At 30.4% G+C, this 22,464-nt stretch overlaps 1 protein-coding gene across 2 annotated transcripts; it reads right to left on the bottom strand.

The window, feature by feature from the left end:
* Positions 1 to 3,354: 3,354 nt before the first annotated feature.
* Positions 3,355 to 15,647, bottom strand: LOC124924073 (paired amphipathic helix protein Sin3-like 4). 2 transcript variants are annotated; one of them, XM_047464122.1, is made up of 24 exons: positions 15,546 to 15,647; positions 15,176 to 15,278; positions 14,935 to 15,090; positions 14,658 to 14,850; positions 14,482 to 14,580; positions 14,188 to 14,361; positions 13,776 to 14,100; positions 12,864 to 13,000; positions 9,265 to 9,340; positions 9,155 to 9,190; positions 8,717 to 8,988; positions 8,473 to 8,627; positions 8,209 to 8,336; positions 7,872 to 8,126; positions 7,003 to 7,665; positions 6,801 to 6,892; positions 5,092 to 5,673; positions 4,886 to 4,986; positions 4,670 to 4,808; positions 4,424 to 4,576; positions 4,180 to 4,343; positions 3,976 to 4,087; positions 3,711 to 3,905; positions 3,355 to 3,603 (listed from the first exon to the last, which is right to left on the bottom strand). In XM_047464122.1, exons 2-23 carry the CDS (start codon positions 15,214 to 15,216, stop codon positions 3,747 to 3,749), a joined length of 4,212 nt encoding a protein of 1,403 aa, XP_047320078.1. In that variant the 5' UTR covers positions 15,217 to 15,278; positions 15,546 to 15,647; the 3' UTR covers positions 3,355 to 3,603; positions 3,711 to 3,746. The 2 variants fall into 2 exon arrangements, with proteins under 2 accessions (XP_047320078.1, XP_047320079.1); XM_047464123.1 differs by having other exon boundaries at positions 15,611 to 15,628.
* Between the last annotated feature and the right edge of the window lie 6,817 nt (positions 15,648 to 22,464).

Genomic DNA, 22,464 nt, shown 5'->3' with positions numbered 1-22,464 from the left:
TTATGGAGTATGAATGAAATTCATTAGATGACGCTAAAGTCACATATTTGAGTTACATCTTAATTATTTGTTTGAAGAGAAATCAACGAACTCTCAATGAACAAAATGACATTCAATAAAATAAATAATATTTTGATTAATAATTTGAATAATTGAAAAAAATTAAAATTATTAAAATAATCCAAAACATGTTTAAAATATTCAATATTTATAAATAAACCAAATTTATTTTAATAAAACAAACCAAATCTAAATCAAATGTTCTAAATCAAATGTTCGGTTCATATTTTTATGACAAAAAAAATTATGTTAGTCTTTCTATACTAAGTTTTTTTTCATAGAGTATGAATGAAATTCAAATGACACTAAAGTCACATATTTGGGTTACATCCCGATTATTTGTATACTATCTGGTTGAAGAGAAATAAACGAACTTTAAATGATTGTAGTGACATTCATAATGTTATTTGTATGAGTTTCTTGAAACAAAAAGTGAGTTAATTATTTTTTTTTTGAAAATTTATTATTTTAATATAAATGAATCATTTTTTAAAAAAAAAAATCACATTTATCAATAATTAAACAAAAAAAATATAAGCACCAACGAGAAATATTGAAATCAAGTTGACAAGTATAGTAATTGTTTGAATTTTTTTTATACCAATAAACTAACTGAAAAAATAGAGCTTATTTTCTTTTAATTCATTTACATATTTTTCTTATATTGGAAACAAACAACTAAATAATAATAATAATAAAGTTAAATGTTATATATGATGTTACTTAAAAATAAAATTCACAAACTTCAATATTTAATGAAAAGTATTACTTAATGAAAATAAAAGGGTCAAACAAAATGTGCATAAATTTGCAAAGCAAAATCATCTATTCATATTATCAATGCTCCAATAAATGACAAGAAACAACTGCACAAAATAAATAATATTTTGATTAATAATTTGAATAATTAAAAAAAATTAAAATTAATTTTTTTAAATTTAAATTATTAAATAATTCAAAACATGTTTAAAATATTCAATATTTATAAATAAATCAAATTTATTTTAATAAAACAAATAAAATCTAAATCAAATGTCTAGTTCATATTTTCAACACAAAAAGAAATGATGTTAGTCTCTCCCATCTATAAACATGAAGTTTGTTTTTTTTATGGAGTATTGCTGAGAAGATTGAATTGAGGCGACTTATAAGTACAAACTTATTTGTTACATCCCGATTATTTGTGTATTATCTAGTTAAAGAGAAATTAACGAACTTTTAATAATCGTAGTGACATTCATAATGTTATTTGTCTGAGTTTTTTGGAACGAAAAGTGAGTTAATCAATTTTTTTTTTGAAAATTTACGAGAGTTCGATAAGAAATAATTTTTATTATTTTAATATAAATAAACCATTTTAAAAAAAATATCACATTTTTAAATAATTAAACGAAAAATAAGCATCAACAAGAAATTCTTAAATCAAGTTGATAAGTACAGTAATTGTTTGAATTTTTTTTTATACCAATAGACTAACTGGAAAAAAATAGAGTTTATTTTCTTTTATTCATTTACATATTTTTCTTATATTGGAAACAAACAACTAAATAATAATAATAAAAAAAAAAATTAAATGTTATGGTGTTACTTAAAAATAAAATTCACAAACTTCAATATATAATGAAAAGTATTACTTGATGAAAATAAAAGGGTCAAACAAAAATTTGCAAAGCAAAATCCTCTATTTATATTATCAATAATGTTTCAAGAAATCACAAGAATAAACTGTATAAAATAAATAATATTTTGCTTAATAATTTGAATAATTGAAAAAAATTAAAATTATTTTTTTTAAAATTAAATTATTAAAATAATTCAAAACATGTTTAAAATATTCAATTTTATAAATAAATTAAATTTATTTTAATAAAACAAACAAAATCTAAATCAAATGTCCTGTTGATATTTCCAACCCAAAAAGAAATGATGTTAGTCTTTCCATTCTATAATATGAAGTTTTTTTATGTAGTATGAATGAAATTCACTAGATGACGCTAAAGTTTCTACGTGGTTGTTGAGAAGATTGAATTTAGGCGACTTATATATACAGACATATTTGGGTTACATCCCGATTATTTGTGTACTATTTGGTTGAAGAGAAATCAACGAACTTTCAATGATCGTAGTGATTTTCATAATGTTATTTGTCTGAGTTTTTGAAACGAAAAGTTAGTTAATCATTTTTTTTTTAAAAAATTACGAAAACTCGATAAGAAATAATTTTTATTCTTTTAATATAAATGAATCTTTTAAAAAATCACATTTATAAATAATTAAACACAAAATATAAGCACCAAGAAATACTGAAATCAAGTTGATAAGTACAATAATTGTTTGAATTTTTTTTATACCAATAAATTAACTGAAAAAAATAGAGCTTATTTTCTTTTATTCATTTACATATTTTTCTTATATTGAAAACAAACAACTAAATAATAATAATAAAGTTAAATGTTATGATGTTACTTAAAAATAAAATTCACAAACTTCAATATTTAATGAAAAGTATTACTTGATGAAAATAAAAGGGTCAAACAAATGTGCATAAATTTGCAAAGCAAAATCCTCTATTCATATTATCAATAATGTTCCAAGAAATCACAAGAAGCAACTGTATAAAATAAATAATATTTTGCTTAATAATTGAAAAAAATTAAAATTATATTTTTTTAATTTAAATTATTAAAATAATCCAAAACATGTTTCAAATATTCAATTTTATAAATAAATTAAATTTATTTTAATAAAACAAACAAAATCTAAATCAAATGTCCAATTGATATTTCCAATACAAAAAGAAATGATGTTAGTGTTTCCATATTATAACATGAAGTTTTTTTTTTGTATGAAGTATGAATGAAATTCACTGAATGACCCTAAAGTCTTGAGGTGGTTCCTGAGAAGATTGAATTGAGGCGACTTATATGTACAGACATATTTGGGTTACAAGAGAAATCAACGAACTTTCAATGATCGTAGTGACTTTCATAATGTTATTTATCTGAGTTTTTAGAACGAAAAGTGAGTTAATCATTTTTCTTTTGAAAATTTACGAGAGCTCGATAAGAAACAATTTTTATTATTTTAATATAAATGAATCATTTTTAAAAAAAAATCACATTTATAAATAATTAAACACAAAATATAAGCACCAACAAGTTGATAAGTATTGTTTGAATTTTTTTTATACCAATAAGCTAACTGAAAAAAATAGAGCTTATTTTCTTTTATTCATTTACATATTTTTCTTATATTGGAAACAAACAATTAAATAATAATAATAATAAAGTTAGATGTTACTTACAAATAAAATTCACAAACTTCAATATTTAATGAAAAGTATTACTTGTTGAAAATAAAAGGGTCAAACAAATGTGCATAAATTTGCAAAGCAAAATCCTCTATTCATATTATCAATGCTCCAAGAAATGACAAGAAGCAACTGTATACAATAGAAAGCCATCCATCCATCCGACTAGGTCGTCGGTCGGCTGGTACTCATTTTTCTTTATTCAACTGGTGAAAGGAAATCTATGGGGGCACCTGCATATCAAAAGCCATCTGATAATCAATAGCCAAATCTCCATTTTCATGAAAATAATTTCCATAAAGATTTTTATTAAAAAACATTTAGTATGATAAGGGCATACCACATCATCTAGTTTATGGTGTAGCATAGATGCATACTATGAACCAGCAAGAAGTTCATGAAACCGCTCTACTCTACTTAAACAACTGTTGGAAGACTTTGTTTCATCATCATGGCATGAGCCAGTGTGCTTCAGTTTTCTTCTTTTCATGTTCGGCCGAAACAAAAGATCTTCTGTGTCTAACACATAAGACATCTGCAGCAACAAAGTATCCAGCAAAATATTAGGGACCAACACCTAGAATTAAGAAGAACATGATAAATACCTTAGAAGAACTGCAAGATATCTTGCACTCCAGACCATTACAAATTTGTACTCCCTCCATAGTCACGTCGCTTGTGGATAACTCATTGCCTGGTTCATTTTTCCGCTTATTTCTGTAATGTTTGTTTAACTCATTACTGTCCAATCCACTCTGATGCATCAATAAACATGGAGATGCACTTGACCTTATTAGTTGTAAGCCTACCTTCTCAAGAAAATGTTTGATTCATCAGTCCTCTTCGGAACAAGGGATAAAAAATCATTCTGCAGATAAGCTGCAAAACTGGTATCCATGGCCATGCTTGTCGTTTCGAGTTTGTCATGCCCATTGTCCATCATCTCTATAAATAATTGAGTTGGTGTATTTGACTACAACAAAACATGCAGAAATTAGTCATTGGATCATAATTCCACAAGCTTAACAACAAAAGCAAGAAGAAAAAGCCTACACGTTCAATTCGATAGATATTCTCATCATGAAGGAGAACACAAGCATTTTCACGATAAATCAATTCAACAAAATTTTCAGGTTTTCTAGATCTTTCGTATGCATAAAGCTGTATGAGTTTATTTTCCCTCCCTTTGGCTGCAATAGTTTGGAGCTGCAGAAATTTAGCAATGGAAAATTATGTCAGAAATAAATAAAGAGTGCTCAAGAAGCAAACAGGATGAATTCAAGATAGAAAAAAATATACCTGTTTGACAATCTTGAATATCAACTTGTCTAAAGTGAAAAGAACATAAGACTGAGTTCCAAGGATGGCCCGGCAATCATCTTCAAATTTTGCATTATCAGAGGAACCATCAAGTAAATGGTAAACTTCACTCATGAATCTACAATAAACAAAAAAAATATTGTTTAGCTGATAAAGAAGAAAAAACTATTGATCAATGTCCTAACAAAAACCCACCTGGCATATAGGTCAGTCGGACTTGTATCAGTTGATGCCCTCCATTTATATTCACCAGTTGAAGAATTAACTTTTGCAGATTTTATTCTCGAGTACAATAACTACATTTTTCAGGAGATCATGAATAATATTTTGTACAAGAAATACCAGACATGAGATCAAAAGAGACGAGAGAACTAAAATTCATGTAAAAAAACAAATCTTACTTGATGAAGCCTGAAGAGCACATAGAATGAATCACTTCCATAAAAGATATGAGAATCACCATCTTTGCCACATGAGGCTGGAGAAACATGCTTTTTCAGCGGCTTCACATTTTGTAGCATACGTTCAGAAAATTCAGCTATCTTCTCAGTCTCACCTTCATCTTCAGCCTTATTCTCATCCTCATTATGGTCTCCATCTTCTCCCTGGTTCTCCTGGGAGCAACCTTTGCCATCGGAAGATTCACTAGCTGAAGCATCACCATTCTCAAAAGCATTCTCACTGTCTGATGATCGATGAACAGTAAATTCACCATCCTCATCTGCTTCAGCATCATTTCCCCCACCTCTGCTTCTGCATGTTTCTTCTTGTACTTTCCTGTTACCTGCACTATCCTTTGGTCCATGTGCTGCTTCTTCTGTATCATTTCCATGAGCAGTAAAATTATCCTCCTCAAAATCCCGATTAGGAGATAGTTCACCTTCCTCTTTTTCAGGTTTTAAGTTCCCAGATGATTGAGACTTGTTGTTCTGTTGCACAGTTAGGCTATTTGCAGAAGAAGATGGTCTGTTGCAATCAGTAACCTGTGAATAAAAAATGAATATAGGAGTTTTACTTTAACTTACCAAAATATGAACAAATTATATCCTACCCCGAGAGGAAAAAATATTTGCCCAAATTGGCATGAAAAAACTGCATACCATACTTCATTGATAAAAGCATCAATAGATTAAAAGCGATGATGCCTGATACATGTAACAAGAAAGTGAACTTTCTACATGACCAAGTTGTCTTATCTATTCCCATCAGAAACATGAGGCCAATAATTCTACATTCTCTTTTTCTGTGAATGGTAGAATAAATATTCTGATAGTTTCCACTTCTCAATGAAGCAGTCAGAAGTAAATAATAGTAAACATGTACTGATTTGATTTTTGAGATTGAGCATTAACCAACTTCCTATTGCTTACCTAGCTTTTAGTTTCCATCCCAAACAGTGACCTTAGTTCCCACATCATTCTGAACACATGAGGGTTGGGCAAATTGTACATAAAACTCAAAAACATTATTGCTTAAGCATAGAAAGAAAGAAGAGATAAAAAGAAATATTAGTATTCAAGCAAGATCCTCGAAGGCCTTAAAAGGATAATGATACGAGGGCATTTTAGGATTAGCTTTGCTAACCCTTAATAAGTCGATGGATTGTATTATTAACGAAGTCGGCATGTTCGTTCTATAATTTCTTTTTAATAAGCTGGGTAACATCAGGTTTTCTATTTGAATAAGCTGTATAACAGCAAGTTGCAGTTATGGTAGCAGTTGGTTGAGACTACAGCAGTTTAAGTAACAGAATTGTCAGATACAGTTAGATCTCACGGCAGAAGAGTGAACTGATTCTGGAGGGAAAAAACAGTTAGTAGGAATCCCTTAAATACTAGTTGAACAAGAAGGGAAAAGACTACCGATCAATTTGTAAAACTCTTCAGGTTAATTCCTATTCTCTCTCTACTCTACTCTACTCTCTCCTATTCCATTCTAATCGATTGCAGATCCTGTAATCGTTTTTATTCTCTACTCATCTAAACTCTCAGCTATTCTGCAGTTACTAAGTACTGCCATAATCTGGAACTACCTATTATAGAAATATAATTCTCATTATATCAGATAACTGTTAACGTAGATAGAATTGACAAAAGTATTTCGAACATACCTCTGATAAAGGTGAAATTTTGTCGCAGTGTTTTGTCTTCATCACTTCAATAGAAGCAGGATTCTTGTATATGTCCATAGCACCACAAACCCCTTGCAATAGAAAGGCTTAATCAGAACCAAGCCAAAGCTATATGAGAAAATAAAATACCACAAGAACAAACACAAAAATCAGCAATAATTATAGGTTCCTTGGAATGAACCTGATGCATTATCAACATTTTCTTCCCTAAACCTTTCCTCAGCTCTTGCAACGGAAAGCAAACTTGAGTCATCCAACTGTTCAGTTGAGATTGCTAGCTTGATTGACACAGACAATGTATCTTTTGCAGCATTACTGCTCTGTGAAGTTGCAAGTGGAGGATTGCTACAGAAAACATCACTCTTCGGCAAACTATGGTTTACATCACTTGAAGTGACATCTTTAACTCCACTATAAGCCTTTGCTAACCCAACTTGACTTCCATCAGAATTTCTGGAATGATTTGATTTAACTGTAATTGCAACATCACCATCAGGGCTACTATGGTTTTCTCCAATAACACAATTCCCGCTCTTTTGATTCTTAGACTTTATGGCTTTTTCATTAGCCTCAGTTTGCTGAGGGCGAGAAGGAACTTCAAACATTGGTTCTAAGAAATCTGTCCAAGTCTTCATAACCTTTTCCAATTCATCATTTCTGCATACCTCGCCACATGAATACTTGACAAGCTGATATATATCTTCATGTATGCTTAAATCAGAATATTCAAACTCCATATGAGGTAGAGGTGTTTTATTTCCAGCAGAAACTGCAAGCAGCAGATCATCCTCCTTTTGCTTCGTGTCTCTGATCTCTTTGATCTCTTTGATCTCATTTAACAATACTACATTCAATGAAAAATTTTGAGATGAGGAACCAAAAAAGATAACTCATAAATAATCTCCTAAACTATTTCCCTAGTTTGTTTTTTTTAAAATGTCAAATTTTTATTAAGAAGGAATGCAAGAAGAGTTCAGAGATTACAAAAGGGGAAAGAGTGGTGGGGAAACAAATAGAACACAAAAACACACAGTTTTGTTTGGATGATACCTTTTTTGCTCAAATTCTTAGAGTCTTGCTGCTTGAAGTAAAAGCTACGATGATCAAGTGATTTATAATAGTTCTTAGTATAAATTTCAGCCCAAACTTTGTTAAAATCTACATGGCATCTAGTCCACTCCTCGTGTTTCTGCTTCAAGCGTGTTAATAGAACTGGTAATGCAAGAGGTGCATTTTTCTTCAACACATCCATGATATCAAGACCATGGTCACCATATATTCGTTCAATGCACCTCAGATTCAGAACTGCATTTGCATAAAAAAAACACACATTAAATAGGAGAAGTCAGGAAATCAATGCTGCAACCTTTACAAACCATGTCTTTACCTGTAAAATACTCTTCCACGCGAATAGGACAATCTTCTCTAACGGAGTTGTTATTGATTTTTTCCAAAAGATCTTCAACACGCTTAATTGTCGCCCTCAGAGACTCCAGTAACATATCCATTTCAAATCTGATATAAGATTATGAAAAATTAACAAGTCATTAATTCCTTCGCTTTTCAGCAAGTTGAATGTGCAAAAGAAAATAAAAGAAACTATCATCTTCATATAAAGCAATAAATTTTAAATAATTAACAGAGTTCCTACCTATCATCTTCACATCGAAACAAGCTTTCTTCATACTGATTTTTGCGCATGTGCTTGAATGAGTAATCCTCACTTCCTGAAGTAACTGAGACCCAATGATCATTTAGTACTTCAGCACAAAGTTTTGTCCTCTGGCTAGCCAAAGGTATTGGGTACTGCAACGAAAGTGCAACATCTTCATGTTAATACAGTGCTAGAGAAAACTAATTTATCGTATGAACTCATCAAAGCAAGACTTGATTACATCCTTAGGCAGAAGACGGTAACTTGGAGTGCAACTCTCACTGTTGGAGAGATCTAGCTCATGAATGGGCTTTCCTATATACTTATCCTTGTTGGGCAACGTTATTTTTTGGCCTGTTACGTCTTTATTGTCAAAGACCCTCTCAGATTTATCCCTTTCTCTGTTTTCAACATTTCTATCTTTGTTCCTATCATCTCGTTCACGATCCTGATCTCTATCACTTTCTTCTGCTTTGATAGATCTAGATAAATTCCTTTCAGACAACAAAGATCCTGCAGTAATCAAACTCCAAATTAGTAAATAATAAACTGACAACTGCAGCATATCTACACCTCTACTTATGTTTCCATGAAACATCTCTGTGAAAAGGGATAGGCAAGATCACTTCTGACAATGAACTAGAACAAAAACAGATGTAGCAGAACCAAAGTCACATACTTTTATTTACAACACCCGCAACAGCAAGAAAACCATCTGCAGTAAACGCAAGGGCATTAGAAATATTCTAAAAGAGTATACCAAAAACACGGGGATATGTTTTTGCATACCAATCTTCTCACAGCGAGATAAGAATTCATTAAACCCCTCTATAAGGTCAGGATGTCCACCAAGTAAATCACGAACCTGCCAGAATTAAAGAGAATTCTCATTTAGAATCACGTGTCAACAGGAAAAAATTGAAATTGTCTTCTTCACAAATCAAGATGTTTTATTCTTCTTTCTAAAGTCCAGTATATATGTCCCTTCAGGAAGAAACTCCCATACCATTTATCTTACAATAGAATACAAAAGGGGAAGAACAAAATGAAATTTGACTGAAGGTAAGCATTGGAAATATATCATCTAGCAAGTTGCATAAGTGATGTTATTATCCGAATAGCCATTTTCAAAATTACCAATATTAATATATGGCTATTTTATTAGCAGAATGTATCACATGCTTGCATAATTATTTAATATAAAACTGACATTCCTTTATTAGCATAATATATCACAAGCAGCTGCATAAATAATTCTCTGACAGATACTCAATATTTATGTATTCTCACTTTAAGGTTTGCTTTTATGAGTATCCAAAAGCATGAATAGGCAAACTAGAGTCAGAACAATGAGGACAATATTACACAAATAATAATGATGTGAAAGAAAATTGTGAGGCAGACATAGCCTTCAAGTATACAAAAAGTGTCATTATAAAATTATAGGCATAGATCAACAAAACAAGCATTTGGATGCACAAATGTATACATGGAAATGCATCAGTTAAGTAACAATATAACAATCAGAGAACCTATTGAATTATAATAATGTGGTCAAATAGATAGAGGGATGAAAAGGAACTCAAAGCAACAGGAAATAGCAATGACTAAAGCAGGCGCAACTGGCCCATTAAACGTATACGCCCAAACAGAACTATCAAACTCCTTCTTTAACCCTCTCCTATCATCCCCTCTTAATCCATTCCTTTTCTCTTTTATCCCTCAACCACAGCTTCATAATCCATCACTGTCAACTCACAACCTTCCCAATTATTTTCATCTCTCCATGGTCAACCCACACACCTCTTTCCGACCACACCCCCTTCATACCCACAATCAGATCCCAATGCTCTAGAACTCGACGTCGCCTCTCAGACCACAAACCTATTATCCTTACCTGTGGCCTATCCATTCAACCAAAGCCTCCATTCAGATTCGAAAACGCTCTTCTCTCAGATCATAATTTAGTGCAGGAAGTGGGGAACTGTTGGTCCAATCATCTTACGGTCGAAGGGAGACCATCTTTTATCCTTTTTCACAAACTTAAAATCTCAAAACATTTATAAGAGAATGGAGGAAAACCAGCTTTGGTTCCCTCCATTCAAACATTTCTAACGTTTGTCATGAAATTGAGTGTTTCAACAGGTTGGAGGAAGAACGTGCTCTCACAGACATTGAGGCATCCAATAGATTCACACTAATGGAGCGACTCGATTTTCTTTACAAATGGGAGGAGGATAACGCTAGGCAGAGATCTCGTTGTCTGTGCCTCAAAGAGGGGGATTCAAATAACTGATTTTTCCATAACTTCGCTAAATCTCGTAGAAAATACAACCAGATCTCTATTCTCAAGATTAACGGGGTCGAGACTTCCGATCCGTCAACCATTAAAGACTCCATTCTCTCTTTCTATGAAGATCTCCTGACTGAACGGGCTAGCGAGAGATCTAATCTCGAGGGATTGTGTTTCATCAGATTTGTAATGATCAAAGGGTTTTCATTGAGCAGGAGTTCACGACCAATGAGATCTGGGAGCCATTTCTAGCTGCGACGGGGATAAAACCCCTGGCCCCGACGGTTACACTATTGTGTTCATCAAAGAATTTTGGGAGATCATTAAAGATAACTACTTAAAATCGTTCAAGCAATTTCAGGAGACAGGCTCTTTTGAAAAAAGTTGGAACTCTAGTTTCATTGTTCTTATTAGAAAGATTCATGGAGCGAGAGAGCTCAAACACTTCAGGCCTATTAGCCTTATTTCTAGTTTCTACAAGATTGGTAAACCATTGCAAATAGGCTCAAAGTCCTCATGTCGAACCTTATCTCCCATAATCAGATGGCTTTTGTTCAAGGAAGACAGATCTTTGATGCCTCACTCATCGCTAACGAGTGTATTGACTTCGTCATTAGAAAAAGGGAGAGGAATTGCCTTTGCAAATTAGACATCGAGAAAGCTTTTGATCATGTCAACTGGGACTTCCATCTTTTTATCCTTGAAAAGATGGGCTTCAGGTTAAAGTGGATCAAAACATGCATCTCTGAACCCAGGTTCTCTATCATGAGAAACTTTCTCTGGGGGTAACACTAACTCTACAAGGGTCACTCATTTGGTCAGGTGGGACATTACAAAACTTGGCATCTCTGAAGGTGATCTTGGAATCAAAGACATCTCTCTTTTTAACACTTCTCTCCTTTGCAAGTGGTGGTGGAGGTTTAAAAATGAGAATGACAGTCTTTGGAAGAATGTCGTCATTTCCAAGTATGGACTTCATTATAATGAATGGATGCCTCTTTCAGGGAGATCTCACCAGAGTAGTAGCATATGGGGGCACATTACAAGGACGTGGAAGACCCTTTACCCTCTCCCATCCTTCCCAGTGGGAAACGGAAAAAAAATGATTTCTGGAACGACATGTGGCATCCTAGGGAAATTGGTTGAATCCTTCTGAGACTTATATGAGATCTCTGGCTGACTTCTATAGACTAACTTCTGGCTTCATTGAATGGAGAATCACGTCGCATCGTCGCCTTTCGCTCGCTGAAGAGAACAGACTTGTCAGCTTAGTGGAGACCCTTATGCAAGTTACAATTCAACTGGAGTCTGACGATAGTTTTATTCTGTTTGGCTCCCCGGATTTTAAGACTAGTATTATCTACCATGCGACCATCCAATGGGCGCCAACTCGGTTCCCTTGGAAGGAAGTTTGGAAATCCAAAATCCCTTCTAGGATTTTTTTTTTTTGTGTGGGAAGCAATTCATGGGGGAGTTTTAACTATCGTCAAACTAAAAAAAAAAAAAGGGAATGCATTTGGCAAGTAGGTGTTGTCTTTGTAAGAAGAACGAGGAAACTATCAATCACATTCTTCTCCATTGCGACCTTGCCAGAGACATGTGGGTCCTTCTGCAAAACATTATCAACTTTCAGTTGGAGGTGCCGCTTACCGTCACTGACTTCTGGGAAAAATAGATAAGGTGGGAGCAAACAATAACATCAGTGATGATTGAAAGCATATACCCCTCATAATGTGGTAGACAATTTGGAAAAAAAGGAATAGAAGAACATTCAAAGAGAAAAGTTTTGGAGTTGAAAGAATCAAAGGCTTTATGCTCCATGCGTTTGCTTCTATTCGTAAAAAGGGATTTTGTACGGGTTGGAAATTTTTTGATCTTATTGGCATTTAGTCTTATTCTTCTCCTTTTGTTCTTTTGTTTTTGTTTCTCTTCTCCCTCCCATCTGTAATTCACTAAATCATCTTGCGTTTTACTCTTAATGAAAAGTTGACAATTTTTCAAGGAAATAGCAATAATGACTAAAGGTGAGAGAGAGGCAAGAAATGGGTGACAATATATTACAAATCAGAAGGTACAGGAAAATTGAAGGTTGTACCAGATTTTTCAACTCAGATCGTGTGATTATTTGTCTACTATATATGTGAAGGAACTTCAAAAAGTCCTGGTAACCATCAGTAGGATATAATCTATCTTTGATCTTTTCACACAAAGCAAACTCTTGGCTGTAAATGCCTGCAACAAAACAAAGTCAACTAAGGACCAAACAAATGACAACTTAAAAGTTCATAAAAATGTGAAGAACCATTAAGAAAGTAAAGCCCAAACCAGAAGATAGAGAAAAAAAATACATCCACAGGAAGCAGCAGCAGAATGCAAGGCCGCGTCACAAAGAGAAAACGAGAAAACGAAAACCTAAGCAAAACTTTGAATGGTCAAAAGGAAGAAGGCCTTAAGAATACAACTTATGAGCAGACTAGAAGTGCTGAGATCGAAGTTACTAATAATAGGACCATAGGAGGGAAAGAAACATGTTGCAATCTTGTAAAAGAGTTGTACTAGGTTTCTTGTCATCTATTAACAATGCACTTTCTCATTAGCAAATGATAGTTGGTAATTTGGTATACTTTCATGCAGTTTTGACTAAGAGGCTATTGGTCAATTGAACATGGCTAAATCTACATTTATAATATCTTCACCTATGTTCATCAACAGACATATCTTTTACTAGAACCATGCAGTGGAGATGACAATATTTATTCCAAAGAAATAACAATAACTTAAATGCTTTGCAAATAACTAGATGGATAAAGGAAATTAGATATCATAATGTTCATATATATAGCACTCCTGCCAACAGATCCTATAAAAAGCAGAAACCTATGAATTGATGAACAAAGATATTGATCTGACTTGCCCCTACTTGGCGTGTATCTCCTTTTCAACAAAAATATTGATCTGAGTTACCCACTATATATCACACAGCATACAAAATGACAGAGTTACTCACCTTTCAATTCATTTTTATCATCAGAAGATGATGAACCCTTGTGTGTTGCATGATTATCTGTGTTTTCTCCTTTCGGGTGCAATTGACCATTTATAAAGTTATCTCTCCTCCTACCTGATTTAGGTTGATTTGTGTAACAAGTTTCACCTTGCTCAAAATATCTGTCATCGCAATCCTGATCCCTCGAGTGTCTTTCATCCCTTTTCTCCTTTTCTCTTTCAATACGCCTTCTCTGCTCTTTATCAGCTCTAAAAAGAGTCTTATCCCAATTTAGATCTGGTTGATCAACACTACGATCACGTTCAATATGCAGAAGAATAGGCTTCTGCTCAAGTTCACGTAATGACATGACAAGTTAGTTACCACCATGTATAGATGAAGAAATGAAGAAGAAGAAAAGGATGAAAGCTACCTTGTCAACGTGCATATGCTTCATAGTGGGCAATGGTGAGCTTCTATCCTCACGGTGGAAAATGGAATATCTACCAGAAGGACCAAAGGGAAGAGAGGCTGCTGCAGAAGAATCAGGTAGAAAATGAGTGAACTCCAAGAGCAGATCATGATGCTCACGTAAGAGAAATGCAACCTGCAGTTAAACAAGTGTAAGAGACAGCACCCCAAAGTTCAATGATGTCCAATAAATGATTAATATTATTAAGGCATGTGAAAGTAAAAAGTTAGAAGCTAGAAAAACCACAAAGCCTACCTCCTGGTAAACCTCAGTAATTGATTTGTTGTCATTGCGGTACATATTTAAAACGTCAAGAAAGGATTTATACACATGGTCGTCACCTTCAAACCTAGCCTGTGAGCATGAGCTATCAAATGTCAATATTTGAGAGTTTTATTGTAGTACAAGATATCTATAGAGAGAACTAATACTTTAATTTTATTCACAAAATTGATTGCTTCTTTGAATTCAATAGGCTTTTTCACAGGTTTGTCCACTGGTTTGTCCTCAGGTGGAAGAGTGATTTCATATCCTTTTGGCAAAAATGTATTAAATCCTAGAATTAGATCGCGATGTCCTTTAAATAAATCTTTCACTCTCGCTATAACACCAGTTGTGTCAGTTCTGAAAACATGAAAAGGGGTCAGTTAACAAAATCTAAAAATTACAACTCAACTAGTAAACAGGGAACAATAATAATAATCAAACCTCTGAGCTTTGAATCTTTTCATGACATCAAGAAACTGATCATATTTTGATTTATTGTCCTGAAATATGTCCTTGACAGCCTTGAGATATGACAATGCATCACTTGTTGTTAATTTCTCTGTGTTTTCCCCACTGATCATTTGAGGTTGCCCCGAGCTTCATTTAGAAGAAAATTATTAGGTAGGTCAATTTGATGAATAAAAATGCTTCTGCATAGATAGATAGATAGATAGATACTTACGATTCGGCAGGCGCAGCTGTGTAGTCTCTCGACCTCTTCATCTCTGTAATCAGTTCTTCAATCTTCAGAAAGCATGTCCCATTCGATCAAAAAATCAGCAGATCTAGATAAGAGAAATGAAAATCCTAAATTAGATGATCGTCAAAGCAGAAAACGCAAAAACATGATTTTGCTTGAACGTAAAGGAAGGCACATTAAGGTAAGAGCATAAACGATAAGGTTCTAATAGAAAAAAAAAACGAGAATTACAAAGAAAGATGGAGAAGATCTCTCAAGTTGGCCAAGAGCAGAGCTTCTCATACACGATAAACAGTAAGCCGCTTCCAAATAACAAAACATATAATATATCTAAATTCAAATTCATATAAACCTGTGTAAACGTGGTGCTGATATGTTAAGAGAGACGAAGAAGTTACTCATAGAAGATGAACAAACCAGAGGGCGGAGACGGACGGACGAACGAACGAACGGGAGCGGAGAAGAGAGGCTGCTAATTCTGAAAAAATAAAAAACAATAGAATTGTGATTTTTGTCAATCAAATATATATTTGAGGAAAAATATTTTATTTACTTAGTTTTTCAATCAATTAATAAAATATGTCATATATTAAAAAAAAAGGATAATATAGGTATAATGTTACTTTAACATTTTTAATCAATTAATAACTTTATAGATTGATTTTTTTTATTTTTTTATATTTAAAATTGTTTTTTACATTTATTTTTATTTAAAATAGTTAGGATCCTTAAAACAATAAAGAATGAAGAACCTAATTTTTATGAACAATTTTTATTTTATGGTCGAAATTTAAATTTTTTGTTAACTAATTTAAAAAAATTGATCGTATAAAGTCTTAACTATGTTGTATTTCTTGAATTTAAATTAGAGTTTATTATAATTAATAAACTCATTTCGTTTTCAAATCAAATTGCATTTGTTCACATTCTTAATTAATTCTAATTAAGGAGTAGTTGTTCTTTTGGTATAGCCAAAAGAAGGGAAACTGAACCGAAAAAAAGAAATCACTTAAGAAAACATCTAGTGAATTTGTGATACTTCAGTTGGTCGATTCAAACATATTATGGGTTTTGTATTACGATATCATATTTTATATTTTGTAATCTCTATATTATTTATATTTTAACTAGACATTTTATTCTCTTTCAACAACAATATTTTTTATTATTTAAAAATTATTTTGGGAAGCACAATAAAAAACACAATATTTAAATACGGAGGAGACAGATAGGTAACAACTTCGTCGCCGTCTTAATCTGCAGCATCGTTATTTGGAAATGGAACAGAGTAGATGTGTCGTCGTTTGAAAATAGAGTTAAAAAAGTCATCTAAAGATGTAGATTAAAGTTTTTTCTATAGCATGACTTGGAAAATATGGATATACCACGTATAAGAAAATTTTGTGTATATTTTTTTAGCATAAATTAACGATTTTTTAACATTTTAAATAGTTTTAGACAGGAACATGTCTATGTAGGGGTTCAAGTGGGCTGAAGTCCAATCGAATTTTTATTTTATTTTACGGTAAAAATGGACATTACCTCTTTTGATTTTTTTTAATTTCAATACAATTTAATATTTTGTTTATCTAATTGTTAAAAAAATGGTAAAACTTATTTTTATTCACTCATTTTATTCAAAAAAAAATCTTGTTATTTATTTAAGTTTACCCTAAAAAAAATTGAAGCTCACTCCACCTCTGAATCTTTGGTCCATCTCTAATTTTAGATATTCATAGCATAAATTCAAAGAAATATAAATTCCAAAAAAATGTATAATGAGTAATTTAAAACAAGATCATGTATATGAATATATTTCAAACTTAATTAAATATATAGGTAACATTATATACTATAACCTTTTTAAAAAGAAATAACAAATTAATTCTCCTTATTAGGGACCAATTACAAATTAAGACTTCTTCTTTTGAACCTCACAATTTAGGAGTTTTTATTAAAGGTCAATTGTAATTTGGGATATCTTCTTTTGAACATCATAATTTGGGACTCCTTATTAGAGGTTAAATGTGAATTGTCTCTTCTTTCAAATCTCATAATTTCGGACTCCGTATTGTCAGGTTTGTACAAAATAGGGTTATACCTTAACGGATATGGACGTCCGTAAAAAATTATTATGTAGCCTTTATAGTTAAAAAGAAAGTTAATAGTGACACGTAATTCTAAATGTCATAAACCCGACTCAACTTAATTTCATCGCGAGGTGAAGAGGAGGGGAGTCAAACTAGGGCAAGGGTAGTCAAGCGTCGCGATGTGAAGGGTAGTTGAGTCAAACTAGGGTAAAAGGAATGAAATCGGGATGAAGTTTAATTTGGATTGGAATGGATGTAATGTTTTCTTCTTTATTTTTTTGTTTTAATCAACTTACAACTATTAAAAAAATAATGTGGTATTTAAAAGTACGTGTCACTATTAATTTTTTAATTATAAATGACACATAATACATATTTTTTTGAACGAACGTTCATGTCCGTCCGGGCAAAACCTCATTTTGTACCAATGATGTGAAGCCCCAAATTGTGCTATTCTAAAGAAGGAGATCCTTAATTTTAATTGGCTCCCAATAAAAACTCCAAATGATGAGGTTAGAAAAAAATGTCTTAAATTACAATTAACCTTAATAACGAACTTCAAATTGTGAAATTAAAAAAAAAAAATCTCAAATTACTATTGATTCCAATAAGAGCCCTACATTTTTATTTTGACCCTTTTTAAAATAAACATGAACGAGCTTAAATTCTCTTTCTTCTTTATTTTTTTTTCTTTCACCCATTATTATTATTTTGTATACATGTACTCTAACCATAGTTGTTTTATAATAGGAGTCGTCATAAAATTTATAAATAATTCGTTTCTAATAATTCAAATTTAGTAACTAAATTGATTTAGTCGATTCAGTTGTTAAAAGATTGAGAATTCAAATTCAGCACATAATATATAGCGACTCGCGACTTACAATCTCATCGAAAAATAGTCCAATTCTGAAGAACAATCCAAATTCGAATAAACAATGTTTCAATTTGTGTGCATCAATCTTGAATGTTTTGATAAAATTTGCTTAATTTTATTTTTTTTATTTAAGAGATTTCAAAAATAAAAAATGGATTTCCAAAATGATAGCTTAGTGAAAAAAGGAGAGAACAAACCACAATAATAAAAAAAAATAGTGATTTTATACTTTATATTTTTATCAAATTTTTTTAGAATAAAAAAATGGGATAACAGATTAAGTATGTAATACGTAAACACACTTAATCGTTTAACCCGACGCAGAACTTGCCGTCCACGAGCTAGAATTCAAAAACTTAAGGTTAGTATCCACACCTTATTATCTTTTTATCAACTAAATATACACTAACATAATACTTTTTTTTAAAGTATGAATGTACATTTGACATTGCTACAAACTGGAATATAAATATGGTTCATCTTTATTATTTCTTCTATTGTTATTATTTTTAAATTTTATTAATATTTAATTTCAAACATTTTAAATAAGAATATTACTATATAATTTTTTTAAGTTAATGAATTATATATAAATATATATATATATATATATATATATATATATATATCTATATATCCATGTACCATCTTAATGTACGAAAATATAAATCATAGGCTATTGTTAGGGATTATTAGAAGAATCCTCAAAACAAAAAATATATGGGAAAGTGATAAGAGAAAGAAATTTGAGGAAGAATGTGATAGAAAACCTGTTATAAAAAAATAAAAAAAGGTAAAAATTTAAAGAAATAGAGAAGGGAGAGAAATAGAGTGTGATATTCATTACCTCTCTATCATTTATCCAAGTATATAATATTATATAAGGATTTTTATAATTTTTAATATCTATTTTTAAAATAAAAAATTAAGAAATAATACAATTTTATGTGGGATGGGCCTAAGCCCAGTATAAAGCTTATATAGATCCGCAATTACTTTCAAGTTTCAACAAAGAGATAATTAAAGAGTCTTTGAAATAGATTGAGAAATATTGGGGTATGAGATAGAAATACAAAGTTTTTTCACTAATCAACTATTCAACGAATATACTTGTACTTGATTACAAGACTCAAATGGGTTTTGGAAGATGGAACAACTTGAAATGGAGAAAGTTTTTAAGGAGATTTCTTGTGATTGAAACAGTCCCACGAATGGTGGTGGATGCAGAGATGAACTTGATCTGGAAAAAATTCCAAATAAAGTGGAAATAAAAAGAAAAAAAGCAGTTTTTGAAGAAATTAGTGCAACAAAAGCTCCAAGACCAGGTGGTTTTACAAGTATTTTTTTTCCATGTGTTTTGGGATGTTATTAATTTTTAGATCAAGAACTATTCCAATTGAGCTTAATCAAGCAATCATCTCCAATGCTCAAATCCAACCGAGGTTAGTCAATTTCAACCTATTAGTTTGTGTAACTTCTTGTATAAGGTGGTTTCAAAAACATCTCTTTATTTTTCTGCTTGAAACACTTTCCAAATTCTTTTATCAAAACTTAAGATTGAAAAAACATTGTCCAGCAATCCAATTACTATTTTTTTTTTTTTCTGATGATGCTATGTTTTTTCAAAAGCAAATAAATTTGAATGTGAAGAACTTTTTTTTGTGTTAATAGATTTTGTCATGCTTCAAGGCAACAAATTAACCTTAACAAATCAATGTTTTTATAAAAAAAAAAAAAAATACATCAGTCCACATTCAAACACAATTAGCTGACATTTTCGGGGTTCCAATTGGGAATGCTACAAGTATTTATCTTGGAGTTCCATTAGATTGGATAAAAGGGAAAAAATTGATGAGGTCTTGAAAAGAATGGATAACAAAATTAGTGATTGGAAAATTAAATATTTGAATCAAGTTGGGAAAGAGATGTTGATCAAAAGTGTTTTATAACAATTCCATCTTTCGTTATGTCAACTTTAAACTCCCAATTTATTTTTATTTTTTTGTCAAATCCTTAAAGTTAGAATTTGTAATTTTAGGTGAAACTGCAATGGTAAAAAGAAAATTCATTGGCTGGCCTGGGAAAATGTGGCATCAAATAAGGAATTAGGTGGATTAGGTTTCAAATATTTTGAATTTCAAAATCATGCACTTCTTGCTAATCAAGTTGTGAAAGCTTTTTCATGAACCAGACATTCATTGGCCAATTATTTTGGATGAATTCCCAAACTAATATAGTTTGTCGTTCAACTTTTCAAACTAACCTACTTTGTTCATTCATTCCCAAACTAACCTAGTTTACTATTTAAACTCAGTTTTTATTTATTTATTTATTTATTTATTATATTTAAATTCATTATATATTCAAATTATTATTTTTATAAATTTGATATAATTAAATTATTATTTTTATAAATTAAAATTAGTGTAGATATAATTAAATTATTATTTTTATAAATTAAATTTGATACAACAATTTCAAAATTCAACGATATCTTGAGCAAAATCCTAAATAATTTAGAGATGATAATTGTAATTGTTTTTATGAATGGTTAATTATTATATTATTATGGTTAAGATATTTTAAATTTATTAATATTTATTAACTATTTATTAGAATGTTAAAGGAAATATTTATTATAATTGAAATGTAAATATATATATTAAAATATAAATAATCAAATTGATAAAAAATAATAATTTAAAATATATATTAAAATGTAAATAATCAAATTTATAAAAATAATAATTTAAAATATATATCAAAATATAAATAATTTAATTTATAAAAATAATAATTTAAATATATCAAATTTATAAAAAAAAAAATAGTTTGGATATATATATATATAAAGAATTTAAATGTAATAAATTAATAAATTAAAAAAAAAATTGAATAGTAAACTAAGTTAGTTTGGGAATGAATGAACAAAGTAGGTTAGTTTGGGAAACTATGTTAGTTTGGGAACTTGTTTAATTATTTTTAAAGGAATATACATTCATAATTAAAACATTTTGGCATTGTGTTAAGAAAGACTCACCATCTTGGAATAGTTTAATGTGAGGGAAAGAATTATTGATAAATGGATATCATTGAAATATGGGTAGGGATGGCAACGAGACGGTTTGGAGTCTGGGGTTTGGGACGGGAAATGCATTTAGTATACTCGTCCCGTTTTTATTTTGAAGATTTTTTTAATACTATGCCCGCCCCATGGACGGATCCAGAAAATATAGGTAAAGTGGGCTTAGAAAAATGAATTCTTTTTTGAATTAGCTCAAAAAATTAAGAAAAATATGTGATTTAAATATATCATCGCATTAGTTGTTATAAAAATATTTTTATTATTATTTTTTTAAATATTGGTATATGTTTTAAGGTTATACTTGATGTTAATTATTTTTTAAAAATTAATTATTTATTGTAAATATTATTTGAACTAAAACAAATGAAAATAATTTGAGAGAAAAAAAATATCTATAAAAAAAACTATTATCCAAATAATTATAGTCAAATAAATTTTAAAAAAAATAAATATATATTAATAATGATAATAAAAACATTTAAGAGTTTGTTTCATATTATGTTTTTATTGAAATTTTTACCCAAAATCCAATATTTTTCACATTTCACTTTATTTATCTCATCATTTCTTTTATTTATGAAATAAAAATACTCTTATAATATCTTTTATTTTATCTTTATATCTCATATATTTAAAAGGTAGAATCTTATATTTTTATCTTATGTAAAATAATTTATAATTTTTTTAAAAAATATTTTAAAAAATAATTAAATTAAAATATTTTTTTTTTATTAAAAACTCAACTAAAAAAAAAAAAAATCAAACAAACAATTTCTCTCCAATCTCACACAATTATCAATTCTCTTTTTCAAATTCTAATTCTGATATCTATCGGGTGACCTATGCTTATACAAATTTAGATAATACAAAACTAAACTATCTTTTAGTTTAAAAAAAGATGGGCGAGTTTAAACCCACTTCAGCCAATACGTCACCCTGTCTCTGCCCACATTATTCGATTTTGTTCGGTTTTGGAGTATTCGCACGAGAAAACGTTAATAAAATATTTTTAAAAAACTTATAAAATAATATTATATAAATAATTTTTTTTAATATAATATATATTATAATATATTGAAATTTTATATTATTATAAAGAAATAAACTTAAGACTCTCACGAATAAATAAATATATTGGTGATTTGATATATATTTAATTATGTTTTATAGTGTTCGAGCATAATCGGGGTGAGATCAGGGCGGGGGACAGGGACGAATC

This window comes from Impatiens glandulifera, chromosome 2, assembly GCF_907164915.1.
Source record: "Impatiens glandulifera chromosome 2, dImpGla2.1, whole genome shotgun sequence".
Lineage (NCBI taxonomy): Eukaryota > Viridiplantae > Streptophyta > Magnoliopsida > Ericales > Balsaminaceae > Impatiens > Impatiens glandulifera.
Note: the sequence above shows the minus strand (reverse complement) of the source record. Positions and strands in the feature narration are given on the sequence as shown.

Bases quoted from the DNA above. Each gene is read 5' to 3' on its own strand.
- LOC124924073 (XM_047464122.1), bottom strand. From the start codon at position 15,216: ATGAAGAGGTCGAGAGACTACACAGCTGCGCCTGCCGAATC. The intron at 14,851-14,934 runs GTTTGATTATTA...TCATGTTTTCAG, and splicing joins AAAAGATTCAAAGCTCAGAG to AACTGACACAACTGGTGTTA. The intron at 8,127-8,208 runs GTAAAGACATGG...ATGCAAATGCAG, and splicing joins CGTGGAAGAGTATTTTACAG to TTCTGAATCTGAGGTGCATT.